The 21,773-nt window shown below is 42.0% G+C and overlaps 1 protein-coding gene across 1 annotated transcript in view; it reads left to right on the plus strand.

Annotated features, from left to right (window-relative positions):
* Positions 1-21,773, plus strand: part of kcnt1b (potassium sodium-activated channel subfamily T member 1b) — a 150,384-nt gene that overhangs the window by 75,905 nt on the left and 52,706 nt on the right. Inside the window, exons 17-18 of the mRNA XM_067969433.1 lie at positions 665-903; positions 17,741-17,957. Coding sequence (XP_067825534.1) covers positions 665-903; positions 17,741-17,957 — 456 coding nt within the window. The remainder of the gene's footprint in view (positions 1-664; positions 904-17,740; positions 17,958-21,773) is intronic.

Raw genomic sequence — 21,773 nt, forward strand, 5'->3', positions numbered from 1 at the left:
GAGTTACAGACATCTTTTCACGTTACCTCTCTTGCTTTACAGCCTTAGTATGAGGCCCCTTGCATTTCACAGAGGCAGTGCTCTGTGCATTTTCATGTGCAGCAACAAAAATAGGACTGAGGATGAGATCAAAACTGAATTTGGGCATGAGGCGGGGGGGGGGGGGAGAGGAATGGCATTGCCATGGTGACTCATCTCTAGCCTTTGCAATTCAAAATGGTGCTCACTGTTGCCCATGCTGCTTAGCAACAGTCCAGTTGTCTTCTAATATAATCTTTGCTAAAGAGTATTGCCGATAGCCTTTGCTGTATCCAGTTCACTCAGCCGTTTCTTGATATCACGTGGAGTGAATCGAATTGACTGAAGACTGGCTTCTGTGATGGTGGGGATATCGGGAGGAGGCCGAGATGGATCATCCACTCGGCACTTCGGGCTGAAGATGGTTGCAAACGCTTCAGCCTTGTCTTTTGCACTCACGTGCTGCGCTCTGCCATCATTGAGGACGGGGATGGTCACGGAGCCTCCTCCTCCCGTTAGTTGTTTAATTGTCCGCCACCTTTCACGACTGGATGTGGCAGGACTGCAGAGCTTTGATCTGAGCCTAACACAATAAAATCCAATAAAAGTGGCTGAGTGTTTCCCGGTTTTTCTCCTGTTTCTTCAGGTATGGTGTCTGCCTGATTGGTGCAAAAAGAGAAGATAACAAAAGCATTTTTCTCAACCCTGGACCCCGACACATTATGGTTAGCTCGGACACCTGTTTCTACATTAACATCACTAAAGAAGAAAATTCAGCATTCATATTCAAAGAGGAAGAGAAGCAGAAGAGGAAGGGCCTAACTTCAGGGGGCATCTGCAGTGGAGCTTCTAGACTACCTGTCCACAGCATCATTGCAAGTATGGGTGAGTGATTAAAAATCTAGATTAGTTACCCCCAAAATCTCAGCATTGCATTTCCTAAATTGAGAAACCCAGGTGAAAGGTCAAGGCCCATAATGCAGGACATCATCAGGGTTGAAAGAGTTAGAGAGAAATCAAGAAGTTGTGGGTGGCTGATGCCAAGCTTGAGGTTCAAAAGCCTGTATGTTTTGCAATAGATAGTATATGAACCCAAAGCATTCAAAAGCACTGTGAATCTGAAAATATGTCTTCCAAATCCCATTTGCCATTCTACAACTTCACACTGGTCTGCATTGAACTACATCAACATAGGACTGTCCACTCTGCTAACAGGCCTATGTCCTCCTGTAATCTCTTGTATTCCTCCTCACAGTTTCCTATGGCCCCTAATTTAGTAGCTTCTGCAAACTTCAATATCATTCCTCTTGTGTCTGCATCCAAATCGTTGATATAAATGGAAAACAGAAGAGATCCTCAGCAAATCGCTACCCGCATCCTGCCAACTTTGAAAAGCATCCATCATCTGCATGCTTTGCTTTTCCTAACCATTCCCTCTCATCAATGTAACTACATTCTCTTTAATACCCTCTGCATTCATTTTCATAACTCGTCTCTTACGTGGCACCTTATCAGATGCCTTCTGAACACCACATTCCCTTTATCTATTCATATCGGTGGGGGGGTGGGTGGTGAAGGGGATAGGTTAAGTAGGAGAGAGGGAAAATAAGCCAAAAAGATGATGGGAATTGTAAAGATGAATTTGTGTGAAAGCTAAGATGGAAGAACCAGGGAACAGATAGAAAATCTGAGGGGGGGCTGGCCTTCTCCAAATAATCAAACCGCAAAGATAGATCAGTAGCTATTGCAAGAACCGATGACTCAGTTGAAACATTAAAAATGGGAACCAGACAGATTTCCAATTAAGCAGAGAGTTTGGAGATGGTACCTTTTGTGGAGTCCAAAACAGAACCAGGATGGGATATGGTTGGGACAGAGGGGAGAACCATGGTTTCAGATCTGAAGTTTGATTTTTTTTTGTTGATGACAATTCACTGGAAACTCCCCTGATGGTTCATTTGAGTTTATCCATCCAGTAGATGAGCCATATAGTGCAGAAAGGTCCCAGGTTTGACTCACAGTGTCTTCTGAGTTAGCTGATCTCAGCCACGACACTCATAGAGACACACCACTCAAAGCCCGGATTGATCAACTTAAATCTGGACAGATGGTAATGCTAGGTGTAGGATAGAGATCAAAAATGATCAGGGCCAGTCTTAGAGAGGACTTAAAGATTGGATGAGCTCAACAGACTGAAAGCCCTATCCTTGTCCCTCCGTTTATTTTGATCTTAGAGTGAGATTAAAATGGCTGTAAAATTAAGAAGCAACTAGAAATCAACAATCATTTCAAACAAGCTTCTTTTTTAGGAAACAAACTGAATTTTGATGGGAAAGCTTTTATTTCCTAACCTTCCGATTAAAACAAGCCAAATCCTGTCGAGTTCATCTTCAGACTGTCCCATTTTCAAACTTCTCCATTTTGGGACAGTGTCAGGTTCGGTGAAACTGAATAATTAAAGATGTAACCGTCACGTCTCAGTGCTAAGATTCACACATGTTTGTGTTCTGCTCCACTTAGCCCAATTTAGTGCCGTTTTTGAAATAATGTCTGTTCTATGCTAATGGTTAAAAAGTTACACAAAAATAATTACTTCCAAATCAATAAACTAACACAATAACTGGGACATCTTTAAATTGGATGTGTGAACTTTTTTTGCAGGTGTTGTCGAATAAATGGATTAGAAATTCCTTGAAAACACTGTTCATATTAAAAAAAAAACAGAAAATTGGGGAGAAAAACAGAAAATGCTGGAAATACTCAACAAGTCAGGCAGCATCTGTAGAGAAAGAAACAGAGTAAACGTTTCAGGTTGATGACCCTTTGTCGGAACTGGAAGAAGTTGAAGATTAATCAGTTTTTAAGCAAGTACAGTGCCAGGGAAAGGGGTGTTTGGGGGGGTGGGGGGGGTGGAGGAGGGGTGGAAAGAACAAAAGGGAAGGTCTATGATAGGGTGGAGGGCAGGAGTGATTAAATGACAAAAGGGATGACGGTGCCAGGCAAAGAGGGTGGTAATGGGACAAGTAAAGAAATGAAAGATGGGTCTAGAGGAGCTGAAATTGGCAACATCAGAACCATTCCCCGCACCTGCTGCTCTAAAAAATGGGAGCAGTGGTTCCGATCTGGTTATTGAAATCAATGTTGAGCCCAGAAGGTTGTAAAGTGCTTAATCGAAAGATGAGGTGCTGTTCCTCAAGCTTCATTAGAAGAGTGTAAGAGGCTGAGGTCAGAGTGGAAGTGGGACGGGGAATTAAAATGGCAAGCGACCGGCAAGTCAGGGTCACGCTTGCGTACTGAGTGGAGATGTTCACTCAGCGATCACTCAATCTGCGTTTGGTCTCCCCATTGTAGAGGAGACCGCATCGTGAGCAGCGAGTACAGTATAGTAAATTGAAAGAAGTACAAGTAAATCGCTGCTTCACCTGGAAGGAGTGTTTGGGGCCCCGGACGGTGGGAACGGATGAGGTGAAAGGGCAGGTGTTGCGTCTCCTGCACTTGCAAGGGAAGGTGCCGTGGGGAAGAGAGCGGGTGTTGGGGGTGCTGGAAGAGTGGACCAGGGTGTCATGGAGGGAGTGGTCTCTTCGGAATGCCGAAATGGGAGAGGAAGAGAAGATGTGTTTGGTGTAAATTGGGGAATTGTGTGTGTGAGAGAGAGAAAAAGACCCTGTCTGTGGGAGCAAATCAGACCCTACCTACCAGAGTAAAAGTGAGAATATCCTTTACTCGAGACATATATTGCTCAGTGTGTTAAATGAAAGGAAAATGCTTCCACTAAATTGGGCATCAATCTATAATAGATTAGTAAAAGAGCTTTTTGACTGCACACATAAAGCAAATTTTATTCACAAGCCCCTATTCACAAGGGGAAAATATTCCAAATTTGTGAGAATTTATAGTCAGAAAGACTATCCATGGTGAAAGAAAGGGTGAGGAGAAGAGAGAGGTTGTCTGAGTGTCTGTGTGTGTGTCTGTGTCTCTTTTTCACATTGTACTGTTTCAAAAATGAAGACTGTAATTTGATAAATCAATGACAGATGGCCATTATTTTTTGATCCAGTCTTTTAAATCTGTCTACCTAATGGCTAACGTCAAGTCAAAAATGGGAATCAATTTTTTTTTATTATTTTGTGTGTGCAGTAGTAAAAGTAAGAGCGCTAAACCAGAAAAATATTGGCAGTAAGATTATTGCTCACGTCTGTATTTTTCTCCCCAATCAATGATTTGTCCAAAAGAAAGCTTTTTTTTTGCAAGATTTTTTTTTAAATCGGGGGTAGATGGCAAAGTCTGGCCGTTGGCGAGTTAATTTCTTCTCCAGCATGGTGCCACGCAATAAAATGCAAAATGCATTATCCTAACATCAAAGTATTTTGCCCTTCAGAAATGAGTGGCACTTTGAAATATCAGATTCTGGAGCATTTAGTCTGCAGTGTCTCTGTCTCCACCTCTCTCTGTCTGTGTCTGTGTCTGTGTGTGTGTGTCTCTCTCTCTCTCTCTCTCTCTCTCTTTATCTGTCAGTCCCTCTCTCAAAATTCAAATGTTTTGAGAATGTGGAAAGCAGCATTTGAACTCTTTAAACATTTAAATCAATACTGGATAAGCTTAAAAATTATATTTTCAAGCTTGGTTTGACACTGCATTAGGTCACACTCCATGTGATGTCAGATCCAGACGTTGAGACTGTCTCCCTCTTGACTCCTCTCTGATGTCAGATCAGACCTTGACTCCAGAGCCGTAATGCAAAGCATCACTACATAGTGGAAACCGCTTCAACATTGAGGTTGCATATAAACAGGCACTAAAATCATCAACATTTAAATCACCTTCCTCAAAAGAGACTTGAAGTTATGCAGCCCTTTATTACATCACTTGCAATTAATTTTTTTTTGGAGTGTAATAATAGTCATGTAGGCAAATATGGCAACCAGTTAGCTCCTACAAACAGAGTGGAGATGAATAATATCATGGGATCTTTAACATTCACCTGAATCACTAGAGCAGACAAATGGTGCATTCTTTTAACATCTCATCTGAAGGATGGCACCTCTGACAATTCAGCACTCCTTCAATAATGGTGAGAATTATGTGCAGAAGTCCAGATGTGCCCTGACCACACCAAGCTCTACCTCTCCACAACCTCTCTCTGCCCCTCTACTGTCTGTGTTCTCAGACTGCTTGTCTGAGATCCTGTCTTGAATGAGCTGCAATTTCTCCTGCTAAATATTGAGAAGCCTTCGTCTTCGGTCTTCGGCCTTCACCAGAAACTCTGTACCCTTGCAACTGATTCCTTCCCCCTTCCAGGCTACTATCTCAGGCTGAACCAGACTGGTTGTAACCTCAGTGGCCTATTCAACCCTGAGCTGAGCTTTCAACTTCATATCGTCTCCATCATAAAGACCTCCACCTCTGTATTATCGTCTGCCTCTGCCCCTATGTCACTCCATCTGCTGCTGAAAACCTCATCCATGTGTTTGTCACCTCAGGACTTGACTATTCCAGTGCACTTTTGCCCAACCTCCCATTCTTCACCCTCCGTAAACATCAGTTCATCCAAAACTCAGTTGCCATACCCTATCCCACATCGTTCCATTCAACCATCACCCCTGTCCTCGCTGACCTACATTGGCTCCTCATCCCTGAATGCCTCATAGTTAAAATTCTCTTCATGGTCTCACCTCTCCATGTCTCTGCACCCTCCTCCAGCCCTGCACCATCCCCCCCCCCAAAAGCTCTTTTCCTCTGACTCTGGCCTCTGCAGGCCCTGGTCCAATTGCCCCACACATTCTCACCCCACTCCACCTGAAGACTACCCTTGGTCTTGACTTTCCGCATGCAACATCACTAGGAGATCGACTAGTAATAATATAAAATCAAAATGTTATATAAAACAAGGACACAACGTTTGACTTTAATATTATGTCTGCATGCATCCTCTAACCCTGTATCATTCACTTATATCGGTATGAGTTATGTTTAATATCACCATTATTTAAATAGTGCTTGAGATCTCCGTCAAGAACTTTTATATGGAACTTGTGAATACATCAAAATTTCCATATAGATTGAACTTTTAAGGAGTGTTCTTGTCTTGTAAGGCAAGAACTCCATGGCATCATTATTACAGCATTAATATGAGAAATGGAGGTCACTCACCACCTCTATTTCCCTTACAATTGTTTTGCCAGTTACAGGAATTTTGCACACAGTAGAAATACTACTTAGGTCCCTCGTTTGAGTGTAATATTTAAAGAAATATGATCGTAGACTGTTCAGCATTGGAGGAAAAATGCCGAGTTTCTTTAGAGTGGTACATTTACATTACAACTGTAGCATCGGTGCAAAAACGGTTTCACGTCGCGTCAACGTGAAGAAGTTGTCCTGTAATTCTGGAATCGAGGCCCAATCCGGGATTCTCTGGAGTCATGTTAATCCTCGATTCCGGATTCACACTACAACTTCAGCATTGGTGCAAATAGAAACCATTTTACGTGGGTGCAACAAGTTGTGATGTAAATGCAGCCAAAGAGACATTGCAAAAATGTGGTTAGCTGGAGTCTTTTCCTGACAATAGAGTTAGCTGGAAAAGAAAAATGACAAAGAAATAATAAACGAAAACGATTTTGGATCATAAATAATTCAAAAGCCTCGTCCAGTTGAATGGAAAATTTTAATTTAGAATGCAACCCCTAATTTTCAAAGTTTCATTGATAAAGTTCATTATGGAAATGTTACAGATTATTCAAACTGCCATTGTATTTTCAAGCTCTGGGTTGTTTATTCTGGTATTATGATGTTAAGAGGCTATGTTTTTTTAAACACTGAGCAATATATACATTTTCTTAAACAGTATCCCATGTTTTAAAAGTCAGTGATAATAATTCTGATGAACTTTTTTACTTTCTTCTGCCTGACTGTTGATTTGACCTTTAGAGCTCAGGCACCTTCAGCAAGTTTCCAATTCCCTGATGCGGAAACGAACTCAACTCAGACGTAATATGATAGCAGTATTGGCACTCTGCACTTAAAAAAGAATTCTACATATAAATAGATACAAAACTTTTAATCATTTTACTTCTGCTTGCCTTCTTTCCTTTTCCTCATTCTCTTCAATTTTTTTTCAATTTACCTTTTATCTTTCTTCAACTAATGAAATACTGTAGTGTTTCCGTAACATTTTTTCTTACTTAGAATAAAAATGTTAAGCACATTTATTTAACTTTACCTCTGCCTCCTGGGTTCTACTCTCCATTTTGGAGATGGGAGTTACCTCATGCCCATTGGCCTCTGAATGACTGCAAACTAGCTTGGGAACCTGTTTACCAGCCAATCGAGGCTCAGAAGTCTGAAGATTGGCGTGGTCATGTCACAGATATGAGAAAATCGACATTTGATGTAATTTTCCAATTTCAAACCTGAAACAGGACTGCTCGAATGAGGTGTTATCTTGTTGGCGAAGTTCTGCGTTGACTGTTACCTTTCTGTTACTGTTTTCTTCTCCTTTGTGTGTGTGACATGAAGTTAACCAGTCCACAGCCTATGGTAAGTAATGCATGAGCTTCCCGCCACCCAACATCAACTCATCCGAAAGGGTTTTCTGAGTAATAAGTGGAATTGCCTGTCTGATTTTTTTTTTTTGTAAACTTCATTGCAACTTGAATTTGTGGTGCTCAAAGCATAGATAGGATTATTGTTTAGATTATGCAATTCCAATTGCATTGCATGTAATGTTATTGGATGAATGTGCATTATTAGATGGATGCTGTATACCTGATAAAATGGCAGAAAATTAGTTTAGAAGCATAATCTAATAACAGTAATCATTGAATAAAAAGAGCAAATGTTGGAAATGTGCAGCAGGCCATACGGCATCTTAAAGAAAAAGTTAGGTTAGCATTTGGGTATAACCCTTCATCAGAACTTCCTCAGCTGAAAGATGGAGCCTTTGTTTTGTTTAATCAGATGCTGACTGGCCTGCTGTACATTTTCTGTTTTATTTCAGATTTCCAGCATTTGGGATCTTCCTTTGTATGTCAGTGGTATTATTCATTTGTATTAAATACATGTTCTCAAGTGTTTGTCTTTCCTCATCCATTCCCCTCCCTCAAATTAATTCCATTATGAGGTTTTTTTTAAGAGCCAGGATTGTAGCAAACCAGTACAGGAACAACCATCGTTGCTGGGTTTTGGGGAACAGCTATTCTCCCACGATTAATACTGCTTCTGGAAAGCATGCCCTTTTGCCTAATGTGAGGCTGGCTCTGCCCAGCTCATGTCCATCTAGCACACAGCTCGTGTAGGGTTTCCAACTCTCCAGGATTGCCCTGGAGTCTCCAGGAATTAAAGATTAATGTCCTGGACACTGCAATAAAAATATTGGAGATGGGTGGAAAGAAGACTCTTTGACTGGGCAAGACCGTTGGAGGCGGGAGGTCATGTGATGAAACCTCCAGGAATACATCCAACCAAAGTTGGCAACCCTAAGTTCATGGGAGTCAGGAACTACAAAATTGAAATGATCCATTTCCTAAGTGCTTATAGTCCAATGCTGCTGGACTCAGCTATTTGAATTTGGTGGGCATAGCTGTTTAGAAACATATGTTCTCTGTGCTGCACCTATTAGTGGATTTACAATTTGAGAACAGACATTTCAAAGCCTTATGCCCACAGAATTTAAGTAAGCGAGCTCAGCAGCATAAGGATAGCAGCACTGACTAGGAAACGGAGAGGGGAGAACAAGAGATCAGCACTAGAGAGAGCAGGACAGCAGGTGAGTGTGACTTCTATCTTGCTGGACCTGTTATTTACTCTGGTTTATAAAGCCGGAGAACTTGTTAGGAGTTTAGATCTGCTATAGATACTTTCTCAGGTTCAGTTGTGTCAGCCGCTCCCATTGACGGTCTGAGTATATTACTTTTATGGAGTTGACTCATACTGCCCTATATCTACTTGTACAATAGTGGCACCAGGGATGTAACAATGGAACCCCCTGTGACCTGAACAGATATCAGTTTCTTTTACGCATGTAACTGTTCAGTCTGAAGGTGGATCAAGTTAAAACCAGATGAGGAGACTCTTGGTTTCAATCGTTAAGCTGCTTTATTCCACAGTGAGGTAAACCTACAGAGCAATAGTTATAATCTGATTCACTTAATTCAGTCAATGCAGTTTGTTTTTTATGTTATCACAAGGAGATAACGAACACACTATGCCACCCCACTTCAGTGGGCCATTGTGCTTGCGTTAAACACTATGTATTCCGTCCTACAGCCCAGAGCAAAACCTCCTGTCTTTGACAGTCCCTTGCTGCCTAATGCCCATGCAACGTCCTGTTTCCAAAATCCAGACTGCCTTTCAGGTGACCTTGTCTCTCCTCTTAACCCTCACTTCACACAGACAGATATCAAAGAAACTTCCAACACAGTGGATGAGAGGTGTTTGTCTGATAACCCAGGCAAGCTGATGAATCATTTACTGTTTAGTCTCTGGGCGAAAAAAAACTTCCATTTCATATATTAACCAGCCTTTGCCAAGGAAATCTTTTTTTAAACTTAGAGGTCTATCTGGATACAATGGATGAGGAAACTCCAGGTCCATATCTGGAATTATAGAATCATAGAAGTTTACAACATGGAAACAGGCCCAACGGCCCAACATGTCCATGTCGCCCAGTTTATACCACTAAGCTAGTCCCAGTTGCCTGCACTTGGCCCATATCCCTCTATACCCATCTTACCCATGTAACTGTCCAAATGCTTTTTAAAAGACAAAATTGTACCCGCCTCTACTACTGCCTCTGGCAGCTCGTTCCAGACACTCACCACCCTTTGAGTGAAAAAATTGCTCCTCTGGACCCTTTTGTATCTCTCCCCTCTCACCTTAAATCTATGCCCCCTCGTTATAGACTCCCCTACCTTTGGGAAAAGATTTTGACTATCTACCTTATCTATGCCCCTCATTATTTTATAGACTTCTATAAGATCACCCCTTAACCTCCTACTCTCCAGGGGAAAAAGTCTCAGTCTATCCAACCTCTCCCTATAAGTCAAACCATCAAGTCCCGGTAGCATCCTAGTAAATCTTTTCTGCACTCTTTCTAATTTAATAATATCCTTTCTATAATAGAGTGACCAGAACTGTACACAGTATTCCAAGTGTGGCCTTACTAATGTCTTGTACAACTTCAACAAGACATCCCAACTCCTGTATTCAATGTTCTGACCAATGAAACCAAGCATGCCGAATGCCTTCTTCACCACCCTATCCACCTGTGACTCCACTTTCAAGGAGCTATGAATCTGTACTCCTAGATCTCTTTGTTCTATAACTCTCCCCAACGCCCTACCATTAACGGAGTAGGTCCTGGCCCGATTCGATCTACCAAAATGCATCACCTCACATTTATCTAAATTAAACTCCATCTGCCATTCATCGGCCCACTGGCCCAATTTATCAAGATCCCGTTGCAATCCTAGATAACCTTCTTCACTGTCCACAATGCCACCAATCTTGGTGTCATCTGAAAACTTACTAACCATGCCTCCTAAATTCTCATCCAAATCATTAATATAAATAACACCGCTGGTCACAGGCCTCCAATTTGAAAAACAACCCTCTACAACCACCCTCTGTCTTCTGTCGTCAATCCAATTTTTTATCCAATTGGCTACCTAACCTTGGATCCTGTGAGATCTAACTGATGGTACTTCAGCTCCCTTGTACTGTTGGATTCTGTAACACATCCAAACTAATTCCTCTTAGAGAGGGGATGATTTCCTCTGGTTGATGTGTGCTAGCAACATTGTATACACAGTAGAAAGATTTTATATCTTTGCAATAGTTAATGAAATTAAGGTTTATGATTTTGCTGGCAATAGAGTTTGAAGGAAACATTTCATTGTTGAAACAAAAATATTTTTGGATAGAAATAAAAATTAAAGTGAATCATAATTCCTTGTAACTATAGCCTAGAAACAACTGATGGTGATGTCAGCAGTTGAGCTTTTGACACATTCCACTTCCTGTTATTTTAATAGAATACTTATAAACACTTGCATTACATTAGCAAACACGTCCAAAACTATGAAGCTTTCATCCACAAATATTGCTGACAGTAAAGAAAGAACTTGCATTTGTATAGCATGTTTTACATCCTTAGGATATAAAAACATAAGAAATAGGAGCAGGAGTAGGCCATACGGCCTTTCGAGCCTGCTCTGCCATTCAATCAGATCATAGCTGATCTTCGACTTCAACTTCACTTTCCCGCCTGATCCCCATATCCCTTGATTCCCCTAGAGTCCAAAAATCTAGCCATCTCAACCTTGAATATATTTCCACATCGTTCACCTGAGGAAGGAGGTAGCCTCCGAAAGCTTGTGAATTTAAAATAAAATTGCTGGACTATAACTTGGTGTTGTAAAATTGTTTACAATTGAATATATTCAATGACTCAGTATCCACAGCCCTCTGGGGTAGAAAATTCCAAAGATTCACAACCCACTGCGTGAAGAAATTCCTCTTCATCTCAGTCTTGAATGGCCGACCCCGTATCCTGCAATTATGCCCCCTAGTTCTAGAATCTCTAGCCAGGGAAAACAATCTTTCAGCATCTACCCTGTCATGCCCCCTCATAATCTTGTATGTTTCAATGAGATCACCTCTCATTCTTCTGAACTCCAGAGAGTATAGGCCCATTCTACTCAACCTCTCTTCATAGGACAACCCTCTCATCCCAGGAATTAATCTAGTGAACCTTCGCTGCATCGCGTCTAAGACAAGTATATCCTTCCTTAAATAAGGAGACAAAAACTGTACGCAGTACTCCAGGTGAGGTCTCACCAATTCCCTGTACAATGGTAGTAAGACTTCCTTACTCTTGTACTCCAAACCCCTCGCAATAAAGGCCAACATGCCATTTGCCTTCCTAATTGCTTGCTGTACCTGCATACTAACTTTTTGTGTTTCTCGTTCGAGGACACCCAAGTGTCTCTGAACACCAACATTTAATAGTTTCTCACCATTTAAAAAATATTCTGTTTTTCTATTCTTCCTATCAAAGTGAATAACCTCACATTTCCCCACATTATACTCCATCTGCCACCTTCTTGTCCAGTCACTTAACCTGCCTATATCCCTTTGCAGACTCTGTGTCCTCACAGCTTACTTTCTCACCTAGCTTTGTGTCATCAGCAAACTTGGATACATTACACTCGGTCCCTTCATCTAAGTCATTAATATAGATTGTAAATAGCTGAGGCCCAAGCACTGATCCTTGCGGCACCCCACTTGTTACAGCCTTCCAAACTGAGAATGACCTGGTTATCCCTACTCTCTGTTTTCTGACCTTTAATCAATCCTCTATCCATGCTAATATATTACCCCCAACCCCATGAGCCCTTACCTTGTGTAACAACCTTTTATATGGTACCTTATCGAATGCCTTTTGAAAATCCAAATATACTACATCCACTGATTCTCCTTTAACTACCCTGCTAGTTACATCCTCAAAAAACTCTAATAAATTTGTCAAACACGATTCCCCTTCAGAGGACATCTCAAAGTGCTTCACAGCCAACAAATTACTTTTGAAATGTAGCCATGGTTATGTAGCAATACCTATCCTTTTCTTTAAATTAATGTCAAGTCTCTCTTTTTAATAAAAAGGTCTGGTGAATGATTTTTACAAGTTTTGTAAAGGTGGAGGCTCGTATCCAAAACAGATTTGAAAAATTAAATGATTCATTAAAAAAAATCCCCCCCCCCCCCCCCGATTTTTCAGCTGATTTTTTTTTCTCTGGAATATTATTGTATACTCAGTATGCATTGATGACATCATCAAGAGAATTGGCTTAATGAAAATATTAAACCCAAGAGAGGTGATTTTTTTTTTTAAACATTGAGACATCTAGGTGAAAGGCCAAGGCTAAGAAAAGGTGAAATAAACCAACAAATAATGATTAGGTGAAGCCAAGTTTGAATTTTAAAAGTATCTGGTTGCAGGAGGAATGGAAAGCTGAGGGAGGTAGGGAGCTTCACTTTTAAGGTCTTGAGGAAGAATGGGTTAGAGTCGGAGACAACACACTTAGTTTTGATTTCAACTCATTGAGGAGGCACTGTCTGTGGACGTTGACTTCTGAAAGGTTGCACCTGAAATAAGAGGATCACAAAAGCATCGTCAGGCACAATAACCCTTTCCAGTTAGTTCTTCCTGGAGTGTCCTCAGTAATCAATGATTTTTTTTTTTTAAAAACAGTTTACAGAAAGACACACATGCTCATTCCCAATTCGGCAGCTCGCAGAAAGCACTGGCCGGAAAATCACAACCCTGCAGCCCCTGATGGATTAATTTAAATGGACAGAAGCTCAAGGTTTCTAGGCCCATGATTTCCCAAACTAATGCTTTCCGCATGTGCTGCTTCCAACTGGGAGCACCTGATCGAGGAAGAGCATACTGATGTTGATCATTCGTGAGGTGCAATAAAAACAAAACCGACAGCTGGAAATGTCTACTTACTGTTAGTGGATCCTAGGAGAGAGTGTAGAGGAGATTTACTAGAATGATACCAGGGATGAGGGACTTCAGTTACGTGGAGAGACTGGAGAAGCTGCGATTATTCTCCTTAGAAAAGAGAAGGTTAAGGGGAGATTTAATAGAGGTGTCCAAAATCATGAAGGGTTTTGATAGAGTAAATAAAGAGGAACTGTTTCCACTGGCAGGAGAATCGGTATCCAGAGGGCACAGATTTAAGGCAAAAGAGCCAGAAGTGAGATGAGAATTTTTTTTTACACAGTGAGTTATTATGATCTGGAATGAACTACCTGAAAGAGTAGTGGAAGCAAATTCAATAGTAACTTTCAAAAGGGAATTGTATAAATACATGAAGGGGAGAAAATTACAGGGCAATGGGGAACGAACAGGGAAGTGGGACTAATTGGACAGTTCTTTCAAAGAGCCGGCACAGCACAATGAGCCGAATGGCCTCCTTCTGTGCTGTAAGATTCTATGAATAACTAATTATGTTGTTCCCATGATGCTAATTGAGCTCACAATAATAATGTCCACTTAAGACAAAAGAATAATTGTCCCTCCCCCATTATTATGAGCTGTTGGGGCTGGAGACATCGCCGTTTATTATCAACTAGCTGTTTCATAATCGTATTGTACTTTTCCCTGTGTATGTCTGTGATAAAAGGAAATGTCCCAGCACAACCTAATTTCTGATTTCCATTTATTGCCCTTCACGTCGTTACATTTTAATCCATTGCCATTGTCACACTTACATACATTTTCATGCATCCTGAAAACTTGGACGAACCATTTGCAAAAGAAACTTCTATCCCAATTCTAAATCTAGAATGAAACCAACGTTGTCAGCAGCAGAGCATTCTTTGGAGCAGTGCAATAGAACCTTGGGGCATTTGATAATACCCTAGGGCTGGTTGATAGTCTTCTTGGGGCAGCTTGGTGGTATCTGCACTTTGATTTACAAACATTTTTTGAAATTGGACAGTTCTGATTCCAGCCTGCATATAAACTCTGCTACTGAGAAGGTTGCCAAGTGCATTGTCTACAGTGTACATTGTATATGCTATAATGCAACTTCCAGTGTCCCCTGCCAGTATTTCTGCAGGAATACTGTTGAGCATGCTTTCTTTTCCACGGTTTTGTACGATTCTAGTTAAAAGCTATTAATGAACTCTGAGATGAGTGCACATGTTGCATTTTTGGAATGCATGACTTAAATTGCATTGGATACTGCTCTGAAAGTTTTCATTGAAGAAAATGGATGCCCATTATTTTTACCCTGCCAAACTTGACGTAATCCTTGTTCAGGATGGATGGATAAATAGTACAGCTTGCAGACTGCGTATCTTTACTGGAGAGGTTGAATCAATAATGCTACTTGGGGCATCTGTCAGAAGGCATGGTTAGAAATGGAATTGAAGGTTCTAAGGATAAGTACAGAAGGAGAATGTTACATGGAAATGGTGGTCCCTGGGCGGATTGGACTATGAAAATGCCATGCCAAGGAAGGCAACCAGTCAAAGTTTAGATATTCTGCAGTATTACTTGATTTACCTTTACAGGACAGGAGAAACTCAACAGAACCTTTGCTATGATGGGGAAAATTGTGGAACGAACAATCTTAATGTGACAAATAGCCTTCACTCCAGACTTGGAGTACAAGATTTCCCTGCATTAATAAAACTTCTTCAGACCTGATCCTTGCTGTGGAAAGCTTTATCCTACCCGTCTTCACGGGCACTCCCTTCACCTTGCCATCTCACGTGGCTTCTCTACTCCCATCATCTCAATCACAGATAAAGCCATCACTGATCACTTCCTTGTATCCCTCACCACTCACATCCCCCTTCTCCCTCCAAACCCACTTCCTTCTGCATCCGCCCCTGGAAAAAACTCTTCCCCCAAGTCACTTGCAACAGCACTTTCAAATTCCCAACTGTCTTTGGCCCTCCATTCACCACGATATTTCTGCGCAATCACACCCTCACCTCCACCTTTGATGCCCTTGTCCCCAGTATTTGCATTTTTTACCGAAGCTACCTTGCTGATACAGGGGCAATAAGTATTTTGAAGTGCTGATGCAAGGTCACCGTTAAATTAGCCTTGTTCTGCATGGTGAGCTTTGCATGTAGGCAGTGATTTTACACGTTTATATTGCAGAAACTTTTTTGTGTGGCGGATAAACACTAGCACGGACCAGTTGGGCCGAATGGCTTGTTTCTGTGCTGTAAATTCTATGTAATTTTCTTATCATAATGCATTACACATTCCCCTGCCCAAATGTTAGAATTGATTAATTGTATTGTTAGTAATGATGTATTAATTTTTCCAGTCTCCAATCTCTAATGTCATTGTTTTTCGCTACTGACTTGTGTGATCACAAATCATTTGTTACATAATCATCTGTAAAATTGAAGAGGATCACACAAAGGAGTGTGGAGAATGGTGCTCTTTGTACTTCATTACAAAACTAGGTTCCCAAAGAAGATAAACGCCTACACCGAGTGCAGTTTTTGCACGGGCTTTTCATATTCTGCTCTTGGAGTCCAGTGCCCAGATATGCACTGATTAATTGGTCAGTCATATTATTACTGTTTGTGGGATCTTGCTGTGTACAAATTTGCCTACAGTCATTGCATTTCAAAATAATTAATTATGCATGAAGCCCTTTCGTGATGTCTCTGGGAGACTTGGTCAGTTGCTACATTAAAACAAGTCTTTCTTTAGAGACTGCCACTTCCTACATCAGTGATATCTGCACTGCAGTCTGCCACTGAGTACTTGGAAGTACCAAGGGTGTCTGCAGAGGGTACTGCAGTTATACGCGCACTGTAGGAAGACCTGTCTCAAATGCTTCTTCTAATACTGTGGATGGTTTGGGGTCTAAAATCTAGTAAGCTCTCATGGTTGGCTTCAACTTAGTTAGTGAAAGATGACGAACAATACCAGAGAGGCGTTCGGAGATCTTGGGGTCGAAATTAACCCCCCCATAACGGGCGGGAGGGGGTCGGAGGCTAAACATTTAAAATTGCAAAATGCGACGCCAGTCCACTGTGTACGAGCCCGTTGCCATTTTTACGGCGGTGGGTTGCGAGCCATGTCTGTGTCCAGCTCTCGAGGCAGGACACTTCATCATGATATTTAAATCAGGCTCCCACGGCGCAGTTGGGAGCCTGATTTAAATTTAACATTGGCCGGCTCGGGTTTCCCAGGGCTCAGGAAAACCGGCAGCTAAATCGGGACTGGAGCAGCCGGATCCAGCAGGTAAGTGTTTTTCCAGCACTGCTTGTGAGCCAGGAGGAGCGGGAGTACCCCCCCCCCCACCCTCCCCCGGCCCCCCAAGCAAACCTTCTGGCGATCGTGGCCTCTCCTCGCTGCCACCGTCGACCGACCCACCCCTTCCAAACCTGCGATCCCAAGCATTCTGCCCCGCAACCGGCTGCTCCCCCGCCCTTATGCCCCACGATCTGCCAACCCCCACCCTTATGCCCCGCGATCTGCCGCCCCCCCCCCCCCAGCCCTCTTATGTCCTGCGATCTGCTGACCACCCCCTCCCACCAACTTCTGCCAGAACTTAAAATGGCACCAGGAATTGTAAAGCCAATCTAGCGATGCCATGGGCTGAGTAAGTGTTTGGATCGCACTTAGTAAGTTGCATTACTTTACTCTTGAGCAAAATATTGCATCAATTTAATTATTTCCATGCTTTTTGGGGAACATAGATGAAAATATATAAGAATACGAACAAGGGCTGCCCAAAAAGTAGTGCAAAGCTCTGATCCTGATCTGAGACTACTGCTCGATGAGAAACTGTGCATGCGTAAATGACCCCTTGACCTGAACATTCCCTCCGAGCAGGATGTAGCTTTTCTTAAATTTGAAAAATATTAATTTTTTTTTTCCCTTTTGTGGTCTTGTCGCACCAAGTGCCGGCCACATCCAAGAGAAGGGAGGTGGCCTGCTTCCAGCCTTCTACCAAAGCAGCTGTATAACCAGGTGCTCATAAACGAACGGCCACATCGCATTCTTTCTGTTGTGGGGAGGGGGGCGGGGGGGGGTTCTGGCTTCTGCTTACCTCTTCCTTGAGTTGAAGTCGGCAACCTGTGTCCTGTCACCTTCGGTACCATACTTAGTGGTGAGTTTAACCGTTTTGCGACTGCGCGGATGTTTTGATCCTTTGGTCTCCTTTCTCTCTTCCAGGTACAGTCGCTATGGATCTACAGAATGCAGAGTGCCGCCCATCCAGTGGCACCACCTTGACATTACCTACGGAAAATGGAGCAGGAAGTAGAAGGCCCAGCATTGCGCCTGTCCTTGAAATTGCTGACACTGCTGCCATTTTACCATGTGACCTCTTGAGCGACCAGTCAGAGGATGAGGCGAATCCATCTGATGATGAGAGCCTACCTGCCCCTGAGTGAGTAACTGGCTTACTGATGAATTTGAAGAAATAACTGTTGTTAAGTTGCTCTGAAGGCATATCCATTTACGCTTGTGTTTGATGTAAACTATTTTGATTTCCGAAGTGGAGGGGGTGGGGAGAGGACAATTTTATAAAAACGTAGATCCCTACTGGTGTGTTGAATGCAGTCATCCAATTGATGGAATTCAGATAACATGAATCACAAAACTGCTCAAGTTCATTCTCTGACACCTGAGATCAGAATATTTTACCTTTCTCCCTTACGTTGCTGAATAATAAATTTATTTGCCCCCCCCCCAGCGCTTCTTTATTAGCACCTGCTGACACCATAGCCCACACAATTTCCAAATTTGCAGATGACACAAAACTTGGAAGTGTATTGAACAGTGAGGAGGATAGCGATAGACTTCAAGAGGATATAGACAGGCTGGTGGCATGGACGGACACATGGCAGATGTAATTTAACGCAGAAAAATGCGAGGTGATACATTTCAGTAGGAAGAATGAGGAGAGGCAATATAAACTAAAGGGTACAATTCTAAAAGGGGTACAGGAACAGAGAGACCTGGGGGTATATGTGCACAAATCACTGAAGGTGGCAGGGCAGGTTGAGAAAGCGGTTAAAAAAGCATACGGGATCCTGGGCTTTATAAATGGAGACATAGTGTACAAAAGCAAGGAAGCCAAGATGAACTTTTATAAAACACTGGTTCGGCCACAACTGGGGTATTGTGTCCAGTTCTGGGCACCGCACTTTAGGAAGGATGTGAAGGCCTTAGGGTGCAGAGGAGATTTACGAGAATGATTCCAGGGATAAGGGACTTTAGTTGCGTGGATAGACTGGAGAAGCTGGGGTTGTTCTTCTTGGAGCAGAGAGGGTTGAGAGGAGATTTGATAGAGATGTTCAAAGTCGTGAAGGGTCTGGACAGAGTCGATAGAGAGAAACTGTTCCCATTGGCGGAAGGGTCAAGAACCAGAGGACATAGATTTAAAGTGATTGGCAGAAGAGCCAGAGGTGACATGAGGAGAAACTTTTTCACATGGCGAGTGGTTAGGATATGGAATGTTCTGCCCGAGGGTGTGGTTGAGGCAGATTCAATCATGGCCTTCAAAAGGGAACTGGATAAATAATTGAAAGGAAAAAATATGGGGATAGGGCGGGGGAGTGGAACTAGCTAGATTGCTCTTGCATAGAGTCAGCATGGACTCGATGGGCCGAATGACCTCCTGTGCTGTAACCTTTCTATGGTTCTATCAGATGGATAAAAAAGTTCTTTTGGCCCATTTGATTTCATCCGTCCAGAATTCCAATCCTACTGTATTCTCGACACAGCAGCTAGCTGTGTTTTAAGTCAGGGTTTCAGCTAAAAGGTGAATAGGATTTGTGTCAGTGTGAAAAGGTTTAAAGTGCGCGTGTATTTGATCGCAAAGCAGTTTTAAAGTTTGAAGATGCTGCTTATTTGCTGTCTGAATGACCAATTTAACTACACTGGCTGCAGTAAGCTACTTATCCCTGCACCATGGGCATGATGCCGGCGGTAGGATAGTGGGGTAGGGGGGGGAGATCTTCGGGTGCAAAACCCGGAAGGGAAGTAGGCGGGTCACAATCACAGGTAGTGACCTTAATGAGGCCAATCAATGCTTCTTCCGTGTTTCATGCCCAGCAGCCAGCCTGATTGACAGGCTACCTGCCTGTCGGCAGAGAGGAGCTACACGGGAGTGGGGGGGGGGAAAGAGACGTCGGAGGAGGGGGGGGGGGGAGAGAGACATCAGAGGAGGGGGGAGCACATCAAATATGGATATGGAAAAAGAAGAGACCAAGTTAAAGGTTTTGGACTGAAAATTAGCTACTTTCAGTAAGGGAACCTAGCTCATAATACAGAAGAAAACTCTGAAAATATAAATGGTATAAAAAAGAAGCAAAACGGGAGATTTTGAAAACTGGCGGTCAACATCTGGACAGATGGGTGACAGTGTTACACACCTGTTCAAAAAGGGGGAAATGCTAACCCATGGACTAATCACAGACAGTCAGCAAGGGTTTGTACAGGGCAGATCATGCTTGACTAATTTAGTAGATTTTTTAGTGGACATCACAGATTAGGGCACATACAGCAAAGTTGAATGTTTTTTGGATTGGCAGGATTTTGGTATTGGTGTGTCCCAGAGATCTGTATTGCCACCTCTTTTTTTACATTTATATCAATGATTTGGACATAGGGACAAGAGCAATGACTTTGAAGTTTGCCAATGATACCAAATTAGGAAGCATAGTAAACTGTGAGGAAGAATGCAGGAAATGACAGACATAGACAGGTTAGTGGAATGGGTAGATAGATGGCAGTTCATTGCAGGGAAATGTAATGTGGTAAATTTTGGGGAAAACAACAGTGAAAGGAAATATATCTTATATGATAAAACCCTTACTAGATGGAGGAACAGAGAGATCTTGGGGTGCACAGATATTTCAAGTGGGAATGTCGGTGAACAAAGTCATAAAGAAGGCAAATGGGATTCTGGGATTTAAAGATGGGGAAATCGAATATAAAAGCAAGGAAGTAATGTTGAATTTGTGTAAGACATTGGTTAAGCCATCTGTAGAAATATCACATGCAGTTCTGGCCACTCCATTATAAGGAGGATATTAGAATTATACCAGGAATGAGAGTTTTGAGCAAGGTTTGAAAATTGTGGCTTTTTTCACTGGAACATAGAAGGTTAAAAGGCTTAACAGAGAATAGTTAATAGAGGTTTTCAAAATGTTGAAAGGTTTTGAGTAGGTAAATAGTGAAAGATTGTTTCCAATGGCTGGTGAATCAGTAGCAAGGGAGCACAGACTCAACATTACGGCTAGGGGAATGAAAGAGGAAGATGGATGAATTTTTTTCAGAGAGAGGATTATTAGAACATGTAATGCTTCATGACAAATAGCTGTTGAGACAACTAGCTTTGATTTTCCAATTGTCATTATTTTAATACATCCATCAGAATATAACATTTAAAAGGGAATTGAATAAGTATTGGAAAAGGGGTCAATGAAATGATAGGGAGAAAGATTATGGAATTTAGTTAGGTCCAGTTGAAAAGCTAGTGCACATATGACATTTGGGCTCTAATTTCCATAATTTCTGCACTTGGCAAAATGAGAAATCTTCCTCCATTTATTTTTCTTCCCTCTTGTTTTCTGTTTGCTTTTCAACCCATTTATTCGGTGTTTCTGAGTGAAGAGACACTAATTTGATTAGTCCACAGATACGTTGATGCAATGCTGAAATGTGTGGAGTTCCTCATGACCCGTGGGAGATGTTGTTGGATGGAACTGACTGCACTTGCAGCATGAATCATTTATTTCCTTGCAATTTACAACTTGATTATATTCATTTTCATCATAAAGCAATTTGTAAGTCAGGACTATTTCAATGTGCTTCTGCTCCTACTTAATAGCGTTTAATTAGTCCATAAATTGTTGTCAGACAGAAAGCTTTGATGCTGGTTTAAAGAAAGCTGATTTATTGACTGTTACCATTTTGTAGTTTGCTAAGGTTGAATCACAATCTGCATTACTCATAGAGCTCTATCACACAGGAATTATGAGCCCCAGACATGATTGCAGTTGGAGGTTAATACACTGAGCAGTCTTGAGAAGCTGAGGTTAGATAGTGAGTGTAGAATGGAGACAAATGCAGCCACGTGGTTCTTTCCCAGTCCATCCGTTTTATATGGAGTATTGTGTTTCTAGTGTGATATTCATGCCACATGAAAAAATAAAATGGCCATGGTCCATGCCAGTATTCTCTTCTCCTACTAAAA

Source organism: Heptranchias perlo, chromosome 31 (genome assembly GCF_035084215.1).
Source record: "Heptranchias perlo isolate sHepPer1 chromosome 31, sHepPer1.hap1, whole genome shotgun sequence".
NCBI classification, from domain to species: Eukaryota; Metazoa; Chordata; class Chondrichthyes; order Hexanchiformes; family Hexanchidae; genus Heptranchias; species Heptranchias perlo.